The sequence below is a fragment of the Oculina patagonica genome, chromosome 5 (genome assembly GCF_052425735.1).
Source record: "Oculina patagonica isolate OP01 chromosome 5, crgOcupat, whole genome shotgun sequence".
Classification (NCBI taxonomy): domain Eukaryota; kingdom Metazoa; phylum Cnidaria; class Anthozoa; order Scleractinia; family Oculinidae; genus Oculina; species Oculina patagonica.
The window spans coordinates 14010518-14029708 of record NC_135762.1 but is presented as its reverse complement, the minus strand read 5'-3'; the positions used below and the strand labels follow the sequence as shown (position 1 = coordinate 14029708).

General features: G+C 39.5%; 1 protein-coding gene across 3 annotated transcripts in view; it reads left to right on the top strand.

Moving 5' to 3' along the window:
• LOC144655638 (pericentriolar material 1 protein-like) overlaps positions 1 to 19191 on the top strand; it is a 49175-nt gene that overhangs the window by 10671 nt on the left and 19313 nt on the right. For 2 of the 3 annotated variants that reach the window (XR_013571166.1, XM_078515926.1), the window contains exons 15-42: positions 120 to 261; positions 406 to 544; positions 681 to 741; positions 1397 to 1608; positions 1758 to 1821; positions 1941 to 2110; positions 2334 to 2397; positions 2860 to 3151; positions 4094 to 4248; positions 5291 to 5486; positions 6279 to 6586; positions 8583 to 8802; positions 9183 to 9283; positions 9638 to 9881; positions 10829 to 11259; positions 12675 to 12957; positions 13895 to 14126; positions 14601 to 14621; positions 14718 to 14826; positions 15278 to 15415; positions 16195 to 16275; positions 16548 to 16712; positions 16864 to 17025; positions 17183 to 17236; positions 17760 to 17867; positions 18365 to 18438; positions 18782 to 18874; positions 19136 to 19172. Coding sequence is in view for 2 of the 3 variants with exons in the window: in XM_078515926.1 (XP_078372052.1) it covers positions 120 to 261; positions 406 to 544; positions 681 to 741; positions 1397 to 1608; positions 1758 to 1821; positions 1941 to 2110; positions 2334 to 2397; positions 2860 to 3151; positions 4094 to 4248; positions 5291 to 5486; positions 6279 to 6586; positions 8583 to 8802; positions 9183 to 9283; positions 9638 to 9881; positions 10829 to 11259; positions 12675 to 12957; positions 13895 to 14126; positions 14601 to 14621; positions 14718 to 14826; positions 15278 to 15415; positions 16195 to 16275; positions 16548 to 16712; positions 16864 to 17025; positions 17183 to 17236; positions 17760 to 17867; positions 18365 to 18438; positions 18782 to 18874; positions 19136 to 19172 (4356 nt within the window). In the remaining variant the exon portion in view is untranslated. The remainder of the gene's footprint in view (positions 1 to 119; positions 262 to 405; positions 545 to 680; positions 742 to 1396; positions 1609 to 1757; positions 1822 to 1940; positions 2111 to 2333; positions 2398 to 2859; positions 3152 to 4093; positions 4249 to 5290; positions 5487 to 6278; positions 6587 to 8582; positions 8803 to 9182; positions 9284 to 9637; positions 9882 to 10828; positions 11260 to 12674; positions 12958 to 13894; positions 14127 to 14600; positions 14622 to 14717; positions 14827 to 15277; positions 15416 to 16194; positions 16276 to 16547; positions 16713 to 16863; positions 17026 to 17182; positions 17237 to 17759; positions 17868 to 18364; positions 18439 to 18781; positions 18875 to 19135; positions 19173 to 19191) is intronic. The other variant, XM_078515927.1, reaches the window with a different exon arrangement.

The following is a 19191-nucleotide window of genomic DNA, read 5'->3' as shown; positions in this document are numbered from 1 at the left end:
AATTGGATGTTGAAGGAAAAAAAATAGCTAAAAATGTGACATTGAGTAGAGAGATAACAGAAGTGAAAAAGAGCTTTTACAGTCCTGTATTCATACCAATACTGGTTGTTTATTTCTAGGAGGCAGCCTTGGCTCTTGCCAATGCCACACAAGAAAGATTGGAACTCGAAAACAAGCTGATGCTTTTAGAAGCAAAGAAAGAGCAGATGGACACCTTGTTAAAAGAGTTGCAGTCACTTAAGGAAGCACAGCTAAGAAAAGGTACCATGCCCACATTATTCTAATTGATCAATCAATCAATATAATTATTACATTGTATACCAATTGATGGTTGTATCATGGTAGTATCATAGCTGTATTACAGTGGACTAGCATCATCACACTCACTTCACTCATATCTCTTAGAATCTTTGGAAGCCAGTGGTGTGACTAGTGCCAGTGTAAATGAGTCCAAACAAGAGGAGGATGAACCACTGGCCACAACATCACAAAAGCTAGATGATGAACGGATCTTGGAAGCTTTGGAGGTTCACGAAAAACTCAAGTAAGGACAAAAAAGTGTGTTTTACTTAGACAGGAAAATATTTGCCCAATGCAATTGGGGTAATCCATGTTAAACCAAACCATTGATTGAAATATTGTCAGTATGATTTTAATGTTTCTTTTACACATGTAAATAGGAAACTACAAGAAGTGAGAGATCGGTTGAACCAACTGCGAGACTTGATTGGCCATTATCAGGTAAGATAAATTTCATGGATATAAAGTTGATAATGGGTAATGCATTGTTGGATTTTCAAATCTGCATACACTTGTACAGCACACATGGGTTCAGAATAATTTATATATCTTTTAACTGGAAAAAAAATGTCCATCTTAGAAGTATGTACAGTTTGTGGAAGGGACAAATTAAATTAATGTTGATTTTTCTTATTGCTTGAACAAAAGAACAACAACATTTTGCTCATGGGAAAAACTTCATGAATGTACATGTTCAGGTGTATACCCTGTACAATTGTTGTACACCGTAGCTTTTTGGTATGTGTGGTCTTAATCTACTTGTACACTATAAACCTGGCCTTAAATTTGATAATTAAAAGATATTCCAATTTGCCACATGTCAGCTAAGCTATAGGGGAGCATTAGAGATGATAACATACATGAGGTAAGCTTTTGTTACATCTAGAAGGTTATGAACAATAATCAATGCTACTGTAACAAAACTAATTACACCCAAGACCCCCGCCTAACCCTAACCCCCCCCCCCCCCCCCCTCCCTCACCTTAGCCTTTGGGTGTATTTCTTTGACCAACTTTTGAAGTTACACTGTAAGACTGTAAGCATGGACTGAGTTATAATTATATTAAATTGGCCATATTTTTGTATTTCCAATCAGCCTTCCCCGAATGAGACAGACAGACCAGAAAATGTTCCACAAACCCAGCCTGGAACTGAACGACTCAGTGTCCCTATCCAAAGCAGTGATGAACCAGAGGAACCTGAAGGTGCTGTCGGAGGAGCTGCTACTGGAGCAGACCAAGACTTTAACAGTATTGAGTGGATGTTAAGTGCTGGTATTGAAGATCCTGACCTAATGGGAAAAATAAGGTGCAATTACATGTAAAGAAAAGTGTTTTTAATCTGAACTGCACGTTTTTATATATAAATTGCATCTCATTGTTTTATAACAAACTTTGATGGATTAAATTTTATCTCAAAAGTATAATATTTAAACACTTTTATTTTTTTGTGGAAAGGCAACTTCAAGAAGCAAGATCAAGGGTTGCTCATCTTTTTAAACAGACAAATGAGAATGTTCAGGTTTGTAATCATTTTATGGAAATGTGTGCTGATTGTTGTAAAGTGCCATGTTAAATACTGTAATTGAATACCACATATGTACATGTTGGAAAGATTTTTAACGTCAGTTTTCTTTGTAGATGTCACCTTCCAGAGTGAACAATGAAGCTGTGCAAACACAAGCAACAGAGGAGGAATCTGAAGCAGAGACACAGACTGACACTGATGCAGAGAGTGCAGTTAGTGCTGGCAGCTCAAGTGTCAATGCTATGGCTTGGCAGGATGATCCTGAATTTCAGGCCAAAGTCAGGTGAGCTACATTGTAAGAATTAAGTTACACGTACAAATTGTGCATTGGAGCATTTGTTGTTACAAAGGTTTTGTACATTTTGGAAAAAGAAAAGAAGTAAATCAACCAGTGACACAAACTATTCAAAACGTTCTACCCATAGTTTCAATTCCTGTAGTATTAGCTTGGAAATTTTTTAATCAAACATCTCATATTTTTGAGTGTGTTATTAACTCTGTTGCAGGAAGCTCAATTCTGCAAAACAGAAACTGAAACAGCTTCAAGAACTTGTGAAGAAGATACAACAGGTGTGTATAAGCAGGATAGACATTCTTTACCATAAATCAGTGGTCATCTGCTGTCCACTACACACAATCACATGCACTTCAAATCCTGAACGAAATTTCTTTAGTCCAGCAAGATTGTAAGGAACCCTGGCACTAGTCACATGTATTAAGCAAATTCACATGCTATCTCTCTTTTTTCCTCTCCCTCTTCTCTCTCTTTTTTGTCGTTAAGAAATCTACCATCTTGACGTAGCTTGTCTTCTACAACAAGAAAGTTTTTTGGAAGTCAAAATTTCCTAAATGTCTTTCATACATATGTACATGTACACCTTTTTAGATACAATTTTTTCATTACCCTCGAAGGAAGTGATACATGCATGTGAGTATGTCTTCCCTGAGTTATCTGATCCTTGAATCGCACTGTACAATGTAACCTGCTACTTGTGAACTGACTAAAGTGTTAACAGTAACTGTTGCATTTAGTTTCCAGAATCAGCACCAACTCTACCAGCAGAGTTGGCAGAGCTGAGTTTTGATGAGGAAGATTTTGATGATGATGATGACGATGAAGAGGACGAGGAAGAAGAGGATGAGGAGGAAAGAGACGAAAGCAATAGATCCGAGACCTCAGATGACAATGAGGGAGGGGAGAGACAGAATGAGGATGAGGAGGTCACTACAGCTACTGAGGATGAAGATGCTATTGAAGATGCTACAGTGGCTGCTGTGTCTGCAGCTGCTGCTTTAAAGAGGAACAGATTGCTGGATCTTGAAGGTTGGTTTCCATATGATATAATGCTATTTCGTTTTAGCCGGTGGTGTGAACACAACCTGGGCTTTCAAAGATAGCAGCTACATGTATCTCATCAAAATTAATGTTCATAACTACTGACCTTAAGTAAAATGACATTCATGAGACAATCCTGAACAAAAGTCCTTGAGACACTTTACAATAATTATGCTGCCAAGTTCTTTTGGAATTCTTTTGAAGTGTGAAATCGATTCTTCAAACCCCTCTCCCCCTTAAAGCAGTGTTGAAATATTGGGCCTAGCTTGGATGGATCAGCATCAACATTGTGTTGGGTTGGGAAGGAGAGGTTAAGACAAAGACCTTTAAAGGCAGAAAGGTGTATTATCAAAAGCCTACATGTACATGTATTGGGTAGGATTGTAGGCGTTTGAGATCAAGGTGTCCGCGGTCTTTTTTCTGTTAAGAATCGGATGAGTGTTCCATATTTTGTCTTTATATTATCTCTACTAATGTATTGTGAAAGAAAAAAAATATGATACATGTATCTGGGTGTTACTCTTTTCGTTTGCATTACTTAATGTACAGTAGAGCAGTTTTCAATTGAGTGTCATAAAACCAAAACCAAAGTAATTACTCTGGCCAATCACAAAGGACACAGACAATCCAGTGAACCAATCAAAACTGGAAGCAAATACATGTAGCTGGCACGAAGCGCGGGAAAACGTGCGCGAGCTAGTCACGATTGGTTTTGGTTTTACTCCTGATTGGCTGAGAAAGTGGTGCGAGATTTTTAAGCCAATCACTAAGCGTAGTAATGCGAAACCAAAGCAAACGCAATTAACTTTCGACACTCAAGTGAAAACCGCTCTAACAGTTGTGTTGTACGCTTATCTAAATAACAAGTACAAACTGTACTGTCAGTGATACTTGTCAGGAATTATAACATGTGCTTTGTTTGCGTAACAGGCAGTGACCAGGAGGCAGTGTACCAAAGGTACCTACAGAAGCAGACTGCAGAGCTTGAACAGCTGCAACAAGAAAGGCAAAGGTTACTAGAAGTACAGGAGGAACTGTCAAGAATGAGCCGACGTTCTGAAGCTCCCAAGACAGTTGCAACACAGGTACAGTGCTCTTTCAGATACACAAAATCAATCTGGAGGATGAACGTTATTTATTCCTAATAGGACCTTGCTATAAATTTGCCCATGCACTGTACGGTTGGTATATACAGGCTGCATATCATGTATTCAAGTGTCAGAAACTAAGCCAAAACGTTAACAGATGTGGCAGTTACAATTTTAAGCTAAACTAATTGACAGTGTAAAAAAAACATATTTTTTTTTGCTTGCTTACTTTCCTGGTGAATGAATTAATATCACAGGATCCGTAAGATCCTCACCTGTAATCCTCAAAGATCTTGCAAAGATCTGTCAGGTTCTTGTCAAGCCTCTGCAAAGACCCTGCAGATTACTACAATATATTCGTGCTGCGAATATTTTTCAGAGAACTTTTATGGAGATCTTTCATAAGGATCTTTTGTGGGTCTTTAAAAAAGATCGTCACAGGTCCTGTGAGGATTTTCACCAGGGCTGCTTGTTTGCTGCATACCTTGTTATAGGAAATTAACGCTTGTGGAAATTAAGGTATTGGAAATTAACGCGACTTAAATTAACGCGAGTTGAAGGAAAAATTGCTGCCCAATAAAGGAAATTAACGCAAAAGAGGGGGTAACATTTCAAAATGAAGGAAATTAACGCGACGAACACATAGAAAAAATTGTTAAGACAGCAGGAACTAGTTTAAACGTAGGGGCTAAGCGAAGGAATCTGATCGCCTCGAGTGTTCTTCACAGTTTCAGTAATACCAGCAGAGTTCAACCCTGACGAAATAATGCCTTTTCCTAGGGGTCAAGAGCGTCTAGACTGTATAGAGAAATTGGGGCCAAAATAATGGAAATTAAGGTCATGGGAATTAACGATCCACTTAATTAGCGGCGCGGAAATTAACGTTAACAAAAATTAACGCGACTTAAATTAACGCAAATTTTTGAAATTCGCGATAATTTCATGAAGCGTTAATTTCCTATAATAAGGTAACTCAAAACATACAGCATTATTTAATTGCTTAAAATTGTTATTGGCAACTTTCTATTCTTCTTTTCAGACACTGCGAGCACAGCCACAAAAACCTGAGTCAGCAGGATTACTCAGGCATGACACTTTCACCATTGGCAGATCAGGCGACTTAAACAGACCCGTCATCCAACAGCCTGTTAATAGAGAAATGTCAACTCAGACACCTTTTTATGGCAGTGATCTGAGGACGGCCAGATCTGTAGACTCTAGTGAGCCCCCAAGAGGTAATACTTTTAAACAGTTTAGTTTTTATTTTTTGTTTTTTTTTTTAAGGTAGCAAAATCTGAGAAGGGTTACAATTGCATTATTGTGCATAAGATGGCAAGACCACTTTTTCGTGATACAATAGCAATGCAGTACTTACAAACAACCTGGAATAACTCCTATTTCTAAACTAGTTTTCTGTTACTCTACAAGGAGAAATAAAAAAATACCGGTAATAGTGAGAAAACAAAATACAATAATTGTAACAGGTTTTTTAAATAACTGCATTGTTCATGGCCTAGACTGCGTAGCTGGCGGTATTGTTGGGTTTGGGCACTTAAAAACCCAACAATACCGCCAGCTACGCAGGCTATTCATGGCCTAACTTTTAAAACAATAGCTGTTTAGTGCTACACCTCTACTCCATCAGCAATTTAGCCTAATTTACTTCCCAACTGAGAACCATTTAAAACCTTGTGACATAGACCCCCCCCCCCCCGTGCTCTAGCACCCAGACTCCCAGATGTGTGTGAGAAAAACGTGTTCCGCTAAATTCATTCCTCGCCCAGCAGAAAACAACACTTTCATTGAAACTCTGTTTGAAGACCTCTTTGTTACTTTGGCCACCTTCTTTTAATCAAATGAAAAGTGCAGTCATAAATTTTCCTATTCAAAGTACCCCGTAATACTATTTTGACAAACCGTTTGGTAGTCGAAGTATCGAGGTTATACTCTAGTACAGCTGAAGGATTGTTTTCCAAGATTTCAGATTAAAACTTCAACAACTTAACTGAGTTAAAATTCAATCACAGCTCGTCCAAGTGCATTAGTTTGGTCAGAATTGAGACGCCAGAGGGAGCTACACGAGGACAAGCTAAAGAAACGAAAACAGAGGTTTTTAGAGAAACGAAAGAAAGTAGGGCTGGACGATGTGTCAGAAGGAGGGACGTACTCTGTGAGGAGCGGCAGAAGTGGAGACATTGATGAAGGGTTCGGTGTGAGCATGATGAGCGCTGATATTACCACAGCTACATGGGGTGGCTCTACCCAGCCCAGCAGTACACAGAACGACTCGGCAGTGTCAGCAGATGAGTCTGATGAGGAGAATGAGGGAGCTGAGGTAAAAGATAACATGATATAAAGATGGATAGACGCCTTGTTTTAATGGGTTAGGTGGCTTGATTATTTCGAACAGAATGACAAACACTATTGTCGCCATCTAAAATGAACTCACATATACATGTACATGTACCCTACACTTTTTTAGCCAGCTTGGTATGTTATATAAATGACAGACGTTTCCATTTGCCAAGAAGGATGTACTTTTTCTCTACCATTAAACAGGCTAAGATGAAAATCGACTCTTTTTGTGCAAAAGAAATGGACATACGACAAACGATATAGCTCATGTGCTTTAAATTGTATGAAAAGCTAGATCATAGTGATTGTTTGACTCTCCTGTAATTTGCTATCGAGTAGAGTTTGGGTTAATGGGACCCTGTATTTACTTTCTTTGTTTCACAAACTGTGAAAAAAAAAACGCAAAGAGTAAAATGTAGATCCTCTCGAAATATTTTGTTTGCAGCTACACGGCGGTAATTACCGCCGTGGAATTATAGGCTATTTAAGGTCATTGCCCCGAAATAAAACTGAACATAGATTTTTAACCAAACTTCGCCTACTGGTTTATTACTTCAAGGGAACTTAAATTTTGAAATAAAAAAGGGGGGTCACCAGATTCGTTTAGGAGCAGGACGACCATGTATATTCCATATAATTCCTTTATAATTCCTCTGCGAGTACTGGCAAAGTACACTTTTTTAGCGATAATTTATTTTTCAAACACATGAATTGATCTGTTTTCATTTTACAGAAAGAATTTGATCGCTACACCCAAAATATGAGAAAAAATTGATAGGTCACCAGGCTCGTTTAGGAGAAAGTGACAATTTACTTCTCTCGCGGACTAAGCCGTATAGAAAAAAGCCGCCGTTTTGTTGATGTGCTCGCGCGCGCGCGCGCTAATTACGCGTAAATTCTGCGCAGTAAGGATGCGCAATGCAAAACAGGGCAATGACCTTAACAATTATTCCATGAGTCCGCGTTGGATACGAGGTGGTAAATAGCCAACGAGGCGCGAAGCGCCGAGTTGGCTATAACGACTCGTATCCAACAAGGGCGAATGGAATAATTGTTTTATTAAATTCTTCTCAAGTTAAAATCGAATGGACATTTCATTTTGATGTAAACGAAGTGATAGTATGAGGAGGCGCGAAAATTTCTGGCGCGGTGTTCACTTCTTGAGTTGAATGAAACATATGAGGAAAGCGAGCAAGAGAGTTTCTTCAGAAGATTTTCCTCAAACAATCCCCTCTAAAGTCGTCTAAATATCATTGAAATTGTGACAACAGTTAAGATTTACGAGAAGATCCGAAGCAAAACCTTTTCTGGAAATTACAAGTCTTGTGCAAGTCGAACGAAGCAAGTGTTTACATTGTACTTCTTTACGGCTCCACGGCTGTCATCAAGACTGCTATATTATTTGAAGCAAAATTGAGCTCAAAGTGGAACAGGTTTATTAAAGTATGAAAGGACAAAACCAAGATTGAAAGGTAACAAACTTTACTGAAGTGCTGAGCCTAGTTTTATGACGTACAATGAATGAAACTGTGTCAGTTTGCCGTTCTTTCGTAAATTATTTGCTGCTTTTCTACTTTATTCACTCGCTCTTGCTGTGCGTTCAGTTTAAAAGTATTATTAATTACACTTTTCTCATCTATCCTTTTGTTTTGCGTAGTTTAATTTACTATGGCATTTCTTTGGTTTTTGTAGGCACCGCTAATTATTTCTTGTTCATAAAGCTCGCCAAATTTGCTGTTCAAAACCATTTTTTTGATGGAACTGTCGCTTCCCGCAGAAAAATTTTAGTTTGGCAACAGTAACGCAATCATTTTCCAAATAAGGTCAAACTAAGGTATACGAGCTGACAACCGGGATTGAGTGAACCAATCAGAATGCTAGAAATGCAATATCCGTGGCTGAAAATTTAATAAACAGTTATAAACTAATACGCAAAGTAAAATCAATGATTGTTTTTTATCCTTTTGTTACCGCAGATCGCAGTAGAAGTAGAGGATGATTATCCTGATGGAATAGTTCAAGCTGAAGAGGAGGAGGAAGAACGTCTGGAACCAGAGGCCTTCTCTGGAGGAGCTCAGGCAGTGTTTAGGAGTAGAGAAAGGGTCCCTCGTATGACAGCCTTCAGAGGGAGTGTAGACAGTGCTTCACAACCAAGCAGTGGCAAGAAACGCAAGCTTGATGGCAGTGCTATATCAGGTAATGACATAGTCCAACTGTTGTTCAAGTTGTGTTTCTTACCAATGATTCATTCGCTTGCGGATAGCTTCCTTATTGATACTGTAGCCTCTTCATAGAAACAGTGGATCTTTCATGAAATATTTGGAGCCTTACTGGCATTGAATTTCATGACGATTAGACAGATGAACAGATGCACAAACCTCTTAATGCAAAAGCATCCTGATTTAGATTTATTTCATAGTTCAAAAAACATTTTTTATCAGTGAGAATAAAGTTTAAAGAGTCGTTGATTTTTTTGCTAAAATTTGCCTAACAACTCCTATCTAATTCTTTTTTCACGTATTTTTCATTGGGCAATAACAAATGCAAGCTCTTTTTTTTGTATGTACTTTTTACAGGTGGAGCCCGAAAAAGGGAAAGAGAGAGGGGACTTACATTTGAAGACTGGCCTAGAACATTCTACTTTGATAGGAATTCCAGAGGAAGGATCAGACAGGGGGTATGTGACATTAAACACATTAAAAAACATTGTTATTTATACATTGTTATTTATTTATGTATTACTGGTAAAAAGTACCTAAGGTTATTCCATCCCAGATCAGTGTTACTTCATTGTTGTTTATGTTCTGGACCGTGAATCAATTCTGAGATGGCAAAACAAGTAATAATAACAAGTTGACACGTACCGCTAATGTAATATCCATTTTTTGTGTGTGTACTCTGACAAAGAATAGCTTTTTCTTTGAGGAAGATCTCGTGAGAACCTTGGTTATGTCGTAGAATGACACCAACTACTAAAAGATGACTTCAAAGATTGTTGAGTTGCTCCGTTAACTGTCATTTTGTCCCGCAGAACTTTACTCCTGCTGAACAACTTATCAAGGAACGTGAACAGGAACAGTTTAACATGGAGCGTCAAGCATGGGAACAGCACTGTGAGCGACTTCATGAAGAGGTGTCTACCCTGACCACTCTGTGCAATGGACTCCTCAGGGATCAACAGATGTTGGTGTCCACAGTGATTGGCAGAAATGTTCCCAGCAGGCCTGCTTCAAGTCCTGGTTTTCACAACATTCCTGGCTCTGTGTCAGGTCTTGGTTAGTCAATGCAACTGGTGTACTATAACTTGCTTTGAACAAGTTTACACTAGAGACGGACAAATCGTCTAGACGGACAAATCACGGCTTCTGAGACGGACAAGTCGTCTGAATTTGTCTGTCGATTTGGCCGTCTAGGAAGACGATTTTTCAATAACGACTTGGTCGTCTAGACGGAAAAGTCGTTTAAAAGCTGTCTTAAATTCACACTAGACGAACAAATCGTCAGACGACTTGTCCGTCTAGACAATTTGTCCGTCTTCTAGTGTGAAAACGGCCATTGAACGCAGCTACTGTTTAACGAATATATGAATTTTATTATTACCAGGTAATTGACCTGACTACTACGTACATTTGCTTATGCAATATATTTAACGATAGCCGGTAAATGGAAGTGTACTAAGCTAGTATTACGTCATAATGCTAAAAATCAAAACTTCTCCTGCACTAACGTTAAGCAATCTGTACAAACATTTATAGTCATGTAAACGTCTGATTCTACAAGTTGCTGCGTAAAGAGCAATACATTTTTTTTATGTTGTAAGAATCTAGTTTATAAGAATATCGAGGCTGAAATTTGCCAATTTTTAAGAATATTTTAAGAATAAACCCGAGGCTGAGATTTTGAAAAGAATTTAGTTTTTAGTTGAAACAAAATAAGGTATTTTCATTTCCGTCACTTTATCTCTGTGAGGAATGCTTTGTTTAAAGCCAAAACGGCCAGGCTGCAACGAAAAGCAATGGTACGTGTGCGCATCGTAACACGATACAGATCTGGACACCAAACACTTGTAATTGATACCCCAATACATGCTAAAACCGAAATGACAAACGGTATTTTCTAAGAATGTTCATAAGAATATTTTCAACCTAAAATCGGCAGAAAAATAAGAATATTCAGCCTGGGTCGGAAAAACTGTATAGTGTATATTTTTGTTGTGGTTTAGGTGGAAATCCATTTGAGCAGTATCAACAGAGGCAACAAGAAGCCTTCCAAGGGATCCAGAGCTTCTTTGATCAGCAGCGCTACATGCAGCAGCAACATCAGATACTTCAAAGCCTCAATCAGTGCTATTCACAACTTCAACAGCAGCACCAAGACATGGCGACACTTCAGCAACAATTCCAGCAGCTGTTTACATACAATCCTTCTTCCGCTCTCGGTAATAGCAATCCTTCACCACTCCGACCGCAGACTGCGTCTCCAAGCATTTTCAACAATGCATCGCCATCCTTCATGAACCTGCCCTCGCATAGTGGATTGCAGCCACCCTTTTCAGCACCACTGGTTAGCCAGGCTCTTTTCACAAGTGCATATCAACCGCCTTCCTCAGCACCTGTGTTCAGAACCGCTTGGCATCCGCAGTTCGGTCAACAGGTGGGTGGGTTTTACGAGATGGCTAAGCTCTTCTTTACATTTCTTGTCAGATTGACTATTAAGATTTAAAGTCAGAACTTGAGTGCACTTGCGTTGACTTGTGGCGACGTGTGCTTTAATACTTTGTTCGGGATTAGATTTGCACGTAAATAAGCGCAGCTTTTCACTGTTTAACCACCCAAGGCGCAGTCAAAGTAAGTTCATCTCACGTCATTTGTTGCATTTTGACCGCGCGGACTTATCCCTGTAGCCATGAAATGACTTATTTTTCCAGCTTGCAGTGTACGTGCGAGTCAACTTGTGAGTTTGTTTGGCCACCCAGTGCAAGTCTGTACGCAAGTCCAGTCTACTTGTGACTACTTGCACCTCCTTTTGGCCAGACCTTTAAATTTCAGTGTTCTCTGTACTGTACTTTTAGGGCAAGGAGTCGTCATCTTCACATACACAAAACTCTTAGAACTAGCACTGCAAGAAAATTCACATCTTTGTGTCTTTGAGTCATTGTAGTACACTTGTAGAAAACACACAGTCATACGTAGTGTATTGCATTATTACATAATGCTAGAAAGTCAACTGCAAACATTTTTGAACAATTTTGGGGAAGAAGGAAAACTCACTTGCATGCAACCTTGCTTATCAATCATTCAAATGAGATTTCGTTTGGAGATTTAGTTTGGTCATCTTTACCATAGCCTCCCACGCAGACGTTCTTTTATTTCGTCACGCAAGATAGGCCTAGACCCTATGCAAAAATGGTTGTCATTCATTTCTGTTGTTTGGTCAAGTTTCTTAAAACGCTGATAGTGGCGCTTTAATATTATTGAAATATTATGCTATTCTGAAAAGTTTCAGTGTTTTGGGTTAAATGGCTGCAAAGTTATGACTCATTCAAATTTAAGAGATTTGTATGGAAAAAGTCACTCTGGCCTGCCTAGCCTCGTTTTCATGTTTTTGGCAATATAAATGCCCATGTAACTTCCCAGTAGATGAAAGTATAGCCTTTAAACTTCATACACTGATTTACTTTGACTTTATCTTTGAGCTAGAGTAATTTAATTTTGTTGAGAAATGATTTTTCTGGGAGCTGAAAATTAACAGCCGCCATATTTGCATTGGGTCTATTTCCGATATATTAAAATTCTAACTTGGATCCGAGCTTTGGGGGAATAAAACAAAAGATATCACGTCGAGGTTCAGGAATGAATAAATCATTTCTTTTGTTTTATTCCCCCAAGCCTCGCAGCCAAGTTAGAATATTAATATATCGGAATTAGCCAAATGAGTGATGAGCCAAAGGAATTCATTAACATAAACTTAGTTGATACAATACAAGCCAGAAGGCATTCTTTGGCACTGCACAAACCCTTAAAACGAGCTGAATTGCAAATAAAGTGGTTGCTATTTTGTTTCTTCAGCCAACATCAGCCAATGAGCCACCAAAGACAAATGAACAAGCATCAGGCAACAGAACAAAGCCAATGCAAGAGACTTTCAATGTGAACCCAGACACAGGAATACCAAGTCCGAGGGCCACAGCTCATCGTGGGCATCCTGTTGAACCTGCCCCTCCCCCCAGCTCATCAGGAGTGGCCAACCCAGTAAAGGTGGTTCGAGAGGTGGGACCTAGCGCCATAGGCGTTGGTATGTCCCCTGGTAACCTCAGGCAGGAACGAAAATATGATCCTAGTTCATACCAAGGTAGGTAAAACCTTCTTGGTGCTTGGATGTTATCCTCCCAATTGTTAATAAGTAGTTTTGCACGATGGTTCGTGCTCTCAGGCTTCGTAGCGCTAATTCTGTTTTGATTATTCTTCACCACCAAAATAAACTGTTACCTTTGATCCTCTTTAGCATTAAGTAAAGCACGTATAGTGTTATTTTTGAGCAGCGGATGAAATTTGAGAGAAAGTTGTACCCGAGCTTTGTGTTTCTTCTGGACTGATGGATGACTTGACGCGAAACAAAAAACGTGCTCTGTGGATGTTGTGTTCTTCAGTGGGCTGAAACGTTAACTAAAACAGGTCACACAACAAGCGTAACTGCATGTAGCTTATAGCTGCTATGAGTAATGTCACAATCTCACTTTATTACCCTTTGAATGTTTTATTGCGTGAATGGGTCATTAATAGCTTGTGCTCTGAGGTTTCGTAGCGCGAGTTCTATTCTTTTTTTACCACCAGAATAAAGTGTCACAATGATGATCTTTGCTCCTCTTTCGCACTTAGGAAACTCTTTATGTGAATAAACAACTTTGTTTCCTGTAAGAGAGAGACCCTGGAAACGAGGTTGGAGAATAATTTGTTTCTGATTGACTTGGCTGATTAAAGGACCTTTCTGTCAGCACGTTTTCCGTTAAATGCATAAATTAATTGCGGTTTGATATCAGAATGGGGTGAATGAGCGAGTGTTCGAGTGAGTGAAACACGTGACTTCGAGAATGCCAACTATACCTCATTACCATTCGGTAACAAGGGATCATTATCAGACTCCATTTATACCAGCCCTGCTTAACTGGAAATTCCTGTCGGACTTTTTTAATTTTGACCGTGGATTAGCGTGTCTAAAAGACGAAAGACTAATAAACACATGTATGTTGTTACATGTATTTGTACTAGTGTACCATTTGTGTTTTCAGAACTTGCATCTACAAGTGCAAATGCGTCTAATGCAGCCAGCAGCGCAGATGTTATCGGTCGAACGTTCAACACCCCTCTAAGGGCTTCAGCTGTCGCTAACCTTGCACAGAAGGATAAATCAGCTCAGAAGAGCGCAGGGTTTAATTTAGCGCAGAAGCTTGCTGCAGAGTCAGTAGAGACGTCTTCAAGGGCGTCCAGTATACCAGGAGATGCCCACGATGCGGCACGAGGGTAAGTGATGGATCGGTTCTACAACGATGTGTTCCTGCTCCGAGTCTGTGTGTACATTTTCATTGTTAGGAATCGTCAGGTACCAATTGATTCCTTGTATTTTTATTTTGTATTCCACTAAATTGCAGTTTGTTCTCGAATAGCGATCTAGGACTTTGGTAATCTTGTCGTCTACTGTACAATAAACTGTTAACAGGTCAGAAACAGTAACTGCCGTCACACAAGTTGCAGACATTGTCCAAAGAAAATAGAATTCAAAGTAAATTACTTTATTTCAGAATCTTTCTACTGCTTACTTATTTCAGTGCTAGTGTTGTATCTTTGTAATATTGGAGGAAGAGAGATTCATAGCGTAATACTAATCTTACCACAATTTAAATACCTTTATGATCCTAGCTTAATAAATGAATATTGTGGACTTACAAAATGCTGCTATTTTTCTGACTGTTAATTTCATTTTGTTTTTGTCCCTAGCTCTTGGCAAGAGGCAGATAGGTAGGTTTTCGTTAACAATTTAACTTCTTTTACCTCATCTTACTTATACATTTTGCAAAACTGGGTTAATATTCCCTTTTTTACAATTTTTTACAGAGCCTCTGAAGCTGGAAGTGAGTTTTCGCTTTTTGAGGCACTTAGAGACTCTATCTATTCCGAAGTTGCAACTCTCATTTCTTTGAATGAGTCCAGACCTCATTTCCTGGTAAGTTTTGTTGTTGTTCATTGTGTTGCTGCTTCTATTGCTACTGTTGTTTTTGGCACTCGATCCCCTAGCCTCCTAAGCAGACATTCTTTAAAGAACGCATAATTATGTTCTTACGTTCATTACGTTCCTACGTTCCTATAGCCTTCCGGTCGAGGATGGGACGAAAAGAAGAACGCTTCGTTCGCCGATAAGAACGGAGCCTGCTCGCAGGCTAACGTTCCTACGCATTACGTTCCATTACGTTCCTTACGTTCCTACAAATACATTCTTTAAAGAACGTCTGCGTAGGAGTCTATCGATCCTGCGCTAGGTACTACCTTTGCATACTGCATTGAGATAACATGCTATTCTGATACAGATATGCTTATCACACTAGGCATCCTTAATCAATGTAGGTTATAAAGCAGTTCTAAAGCTGATATTTGGTGTTTTGCGTTGTTGTTTTCAGCTCGAATTGTTCAGGGAGCTACAGCTGTTGACTTCAGACTACCTGAGGCAGCGCGCCCTGTACGCCTTACAGGACCTGGTGACGAGATTTTTAACAGAAGATTCAGTTGGACCAGACGGAGACCCTCTACAGCAGGCAGTAAGTATTAACATCAAGCACGTATTTGTACAGTTTTCTAACAGCTCATGCAGTTCCCCCCAGTACGTTTGTCCTAGCACGGAGTTCGCGTCGAATCATTTGTTTTGTTATTTTCCCCTCATACGTTTGAATGACTGTAACCTAGTTTCTCCTTCTAACGCACTATTGACAATAGCTCTACAACTAATGCGCAAAGGAAATTTGTCATAACATTGTTTGTTCAAAAAACGTCCGTCCGTTCGTTCGTTCGTTCGTTCGTTCGTTCGTTCGTTCGTTCGTTCGTTCGTTCGTTCGTTCGTTCGTTCGTTCGTTCGTTCGTTCGTTCGTTCGTTCGTTCGTTCGTTCGTTCGTTCGTTCGTTCGTTCGTTCGTTCGTTCGTTCGTTCGTTCGTTCGTTCGTTCGTTCGTTCGTTCGTTCGTTCGTTCGTTCGTTCGTTCGTTCGTTCGTTCGATTCGTTCGTTCGTTCGTTCGTTCGTTCGTTCGTTCGTTCGTTCGTTCGTTCGTTCGTTCGTTCGTTCGTTCGTTCGTTCGTTCGTTCGTTCGTTCGTTCGTTCGTTCGTTCGTTCGTTCGTTCGTTCGTTCGTTCGTTCGTTCGTTCGTTCGTTCGTTCGTTCGTTTGATTCGTTCGTTCGTTCGTTCGTTCGTTCGTTCGTTCGTTCGTTCGTTCGTTCGTTCGTTCGTTCGTTCGTTCGTTCGTTCGTTCGTTCGTTCGTTCGTTCGTTCGTTCGTTCGTTCGTTTTGTGACTCAATTCATGTTTTGATTGTTTCTTTTGTCGTAGCGATTCCAGGAATGGCTGGGCTCTAATTCAGAACTGACTCCAAGTGAAACAGTGGAGACATTTGAAGACGACGAATCCGAGGTGAGGGAGAACATTAATGCTGAAGAAATTATTCAACATGACACGAGCGTGGGACAAAGCTCGTGTCATGTTGAATAATTTCTTCACTATTTATCACCGAGCTTGAAATTTACCATCTTTATTCTTTACAACATTAATGCTATTTGTTACATTGATATATCTCTCGTACATGTACTAATGACTACTTTTGTTTGGACTCGTCTCGAAAGACGACAGAGCCGTCTCGTGAGACAAAAGCTCTCAAAGCTAACTTTGACATTGGTACTTTACAGACGAGAGAGGCTGCAGTCCCTGCCGAAACCGTGACAGAGGGAATCTATGACTATGTGGAGAATGCGGAGTCTGGTAGCACCTTGTCTACCCCAACATCCAGCCACACGGGAGAGGCACCATTCGCCTCTGAAGGCCTGGGAGATACTGTTATACACCTCGACAAGGTAAGATATGTTGCAAGTTTAAACTACTTTAAGAACAAAAATCATTTATCTGTTCAAGCAGAAGAAGGTGGACAAACTGTAAAAAGACTAGTTTAGAAGGAGCTAAGTTTATTTAGTCTTTGATTCTCACAGCTTGTGCTTGTCTTTGTAGGCCCTTAGCAGAATGCGCGAGTATGAAAGACTAAGAACTGAAGGGAAACTGAGTGAATTGGTGGCCGGTCCTTCCACGCTAAAGGACAAGCTCGTCAAAGATGACGTCACCACGAGCTCTGCTGGTGACGTGGGAAGCGAGTCCTCCATATCAGATGTGCAGGTTGGTGTACTAATTCTCATTACTGGTCCTCATACATTTCTTTTAATGTTAGTTTCGAGAATTCAGTGTTACATCAAGATACCAAGGTGAATAGCATCGTAGCTGTTTTACCAAGGGCGTTGGTCATTTCATCTGATCTAACTCACTTATTCCACAGTATCCAAGGATTGACACTCAAGCCCTGGACCACCTTATCAAGTCTATTATGTCGGTAAGTGCCGCAAAACTCCGGCGTGACGTGATACACGGTATATCTGTGTGGCACAATGCTAAAGTACCCGCAATAGCACATTTGCACGATGTCGTCATTTGACTACAAATACCAGAATTCATTTCGCCTTTCCTTTGTTATTCAAATTTTGAATTCCCAGTGGGGTTTGAAAAACAATTGCTCTAATTAGAATGACAAAAAGACAAAGCGGAGGATTCTGGTAGTTGTAGTCAAGTGACGCCATCATGCAAATCGCCTATTGGGGAATCTTTGTTTACAACATTTCCCTCACAAGCATAAGCGTTTTACTTTCTGATCGTCATCGAGATACAAAAATATCAACCCTGAACATTGAAAGTGCATGGTACGATTAACTTTCGCTATAAATTTGAGCCCTATGTATTAAATGCTTTTTCTGAGACGCAGGTTTGAAAACTTGATATTTAACTAGAATGTAGTCTTTTGTTCATTTGCTACCTTTATTTCTGTTCCTAATGATATACTTGATGATGTTGTTTTTCAGGAAGTAATTCCTTATCTGAATGAACACATGGAGGATAACTGTACCTCAGAGCTGCTTGGTTACATTAGAAACCTTGTGTTAACAAGGATTCAGGTCAATGAAGATCAGGTACAACTTTTGTTTCTCAAATCTCTAAGAGTGTAACAGTGATTCGGGAAATTCTCTGAAAATGGCTGCTTGTATCGCAAAAAAAAAGCAAAGCTTTCTGGCTAAGAAGCACTGCAACAAAAGTATTATCTTATTAGCAGTAGCGACGTTTGTTCACTTTTGTTAGCATGAAGTATAACTGACCAAGGTTTTATGTCATTTACTTTTTTATTATCTATTTCTATGAATTCGCTTTGATGGGTCCCCTATTGATTCCACTTAAACTTTTAGTGTGTACCTGTCTCGGAACTTTTATTCCCTCGTGCGACTTAGTTACTACGCCCGGAACATTGTTGTACAATCGACTGAAAATACTATTTCTTATTTCTATTGACATACTAAACAAGTTGCGGTATTTTTAAAAAAAATATATTAAAAGTTATGCATTGACTGCCTTGCTAAAACTACAGGCTTGTTATTTTTATCCTAAATAATGCGTTTCTATTTTTTTTTGTCAGGAGTTTGGCAGATTCTTTCATAAACAGCTGGCTTCCATTCTCCAGGACTCACTCGCCAGATTTAAAGACAGGAAGTACGTCCTCGTTGAATTTAGTGATTTATACGCGTTTCGTTCAGTGCAACAAAGATTTATTTCCTTTCCTGTTTAACTACTTACTTCAGTGTTGGGCATTGTAGAAATTTGTTTTATTTTGCTTTTGAGAAAATGAAATTTGCCTCTTCGAGAAACGCCCTAGGGAACAAACTAGAAAAAAAAGGGGTTTCTTGTTGCCAATTTGTAAGAAATAAAGCAACAAGTATAATCTTACCTGGAAATAAAGTTTGACTTAAGTTCTCTCAAAGAGAACTAGGGGGACTGTATGCCAAATAGTAAGAAGAAATCCAAGGCTGATCTACAGATGTATTTATCTCACTAGAATGAAGGACGTTGGAGAGGATATGCTGGTAGACATGTCCGAAATTCTGTTCAACGAGCTAGCGTTTTTTAGACTCATGCAGGACTTGGACGGGTAAGAGTTCCTCTTTAACGTTGACGAATTCCTGACTTCTCTTTAGCTTTGTATAACAAATTCAAGCGTGCAGGTAATGCGAATGTAGGAGTTGGATCATCTCAATGAAATCGTCGTGATTGAAAACCAGATTCTCCTTAGTCGTGTTAGATAAATTGCATGAAAGCAGTTGGGAGAGTTTTAACGCTGATCTAGGGTGGAAAGGAGTTGAGGACATTTGCGTGTAACCATAGTGTTTCCTTTTCTATTTTATGATCGAAGAAGTCGTGGAGCAAGTCAGAGACCGACGTGGAGACAGGTTTGTTAGTTTAGTGTTT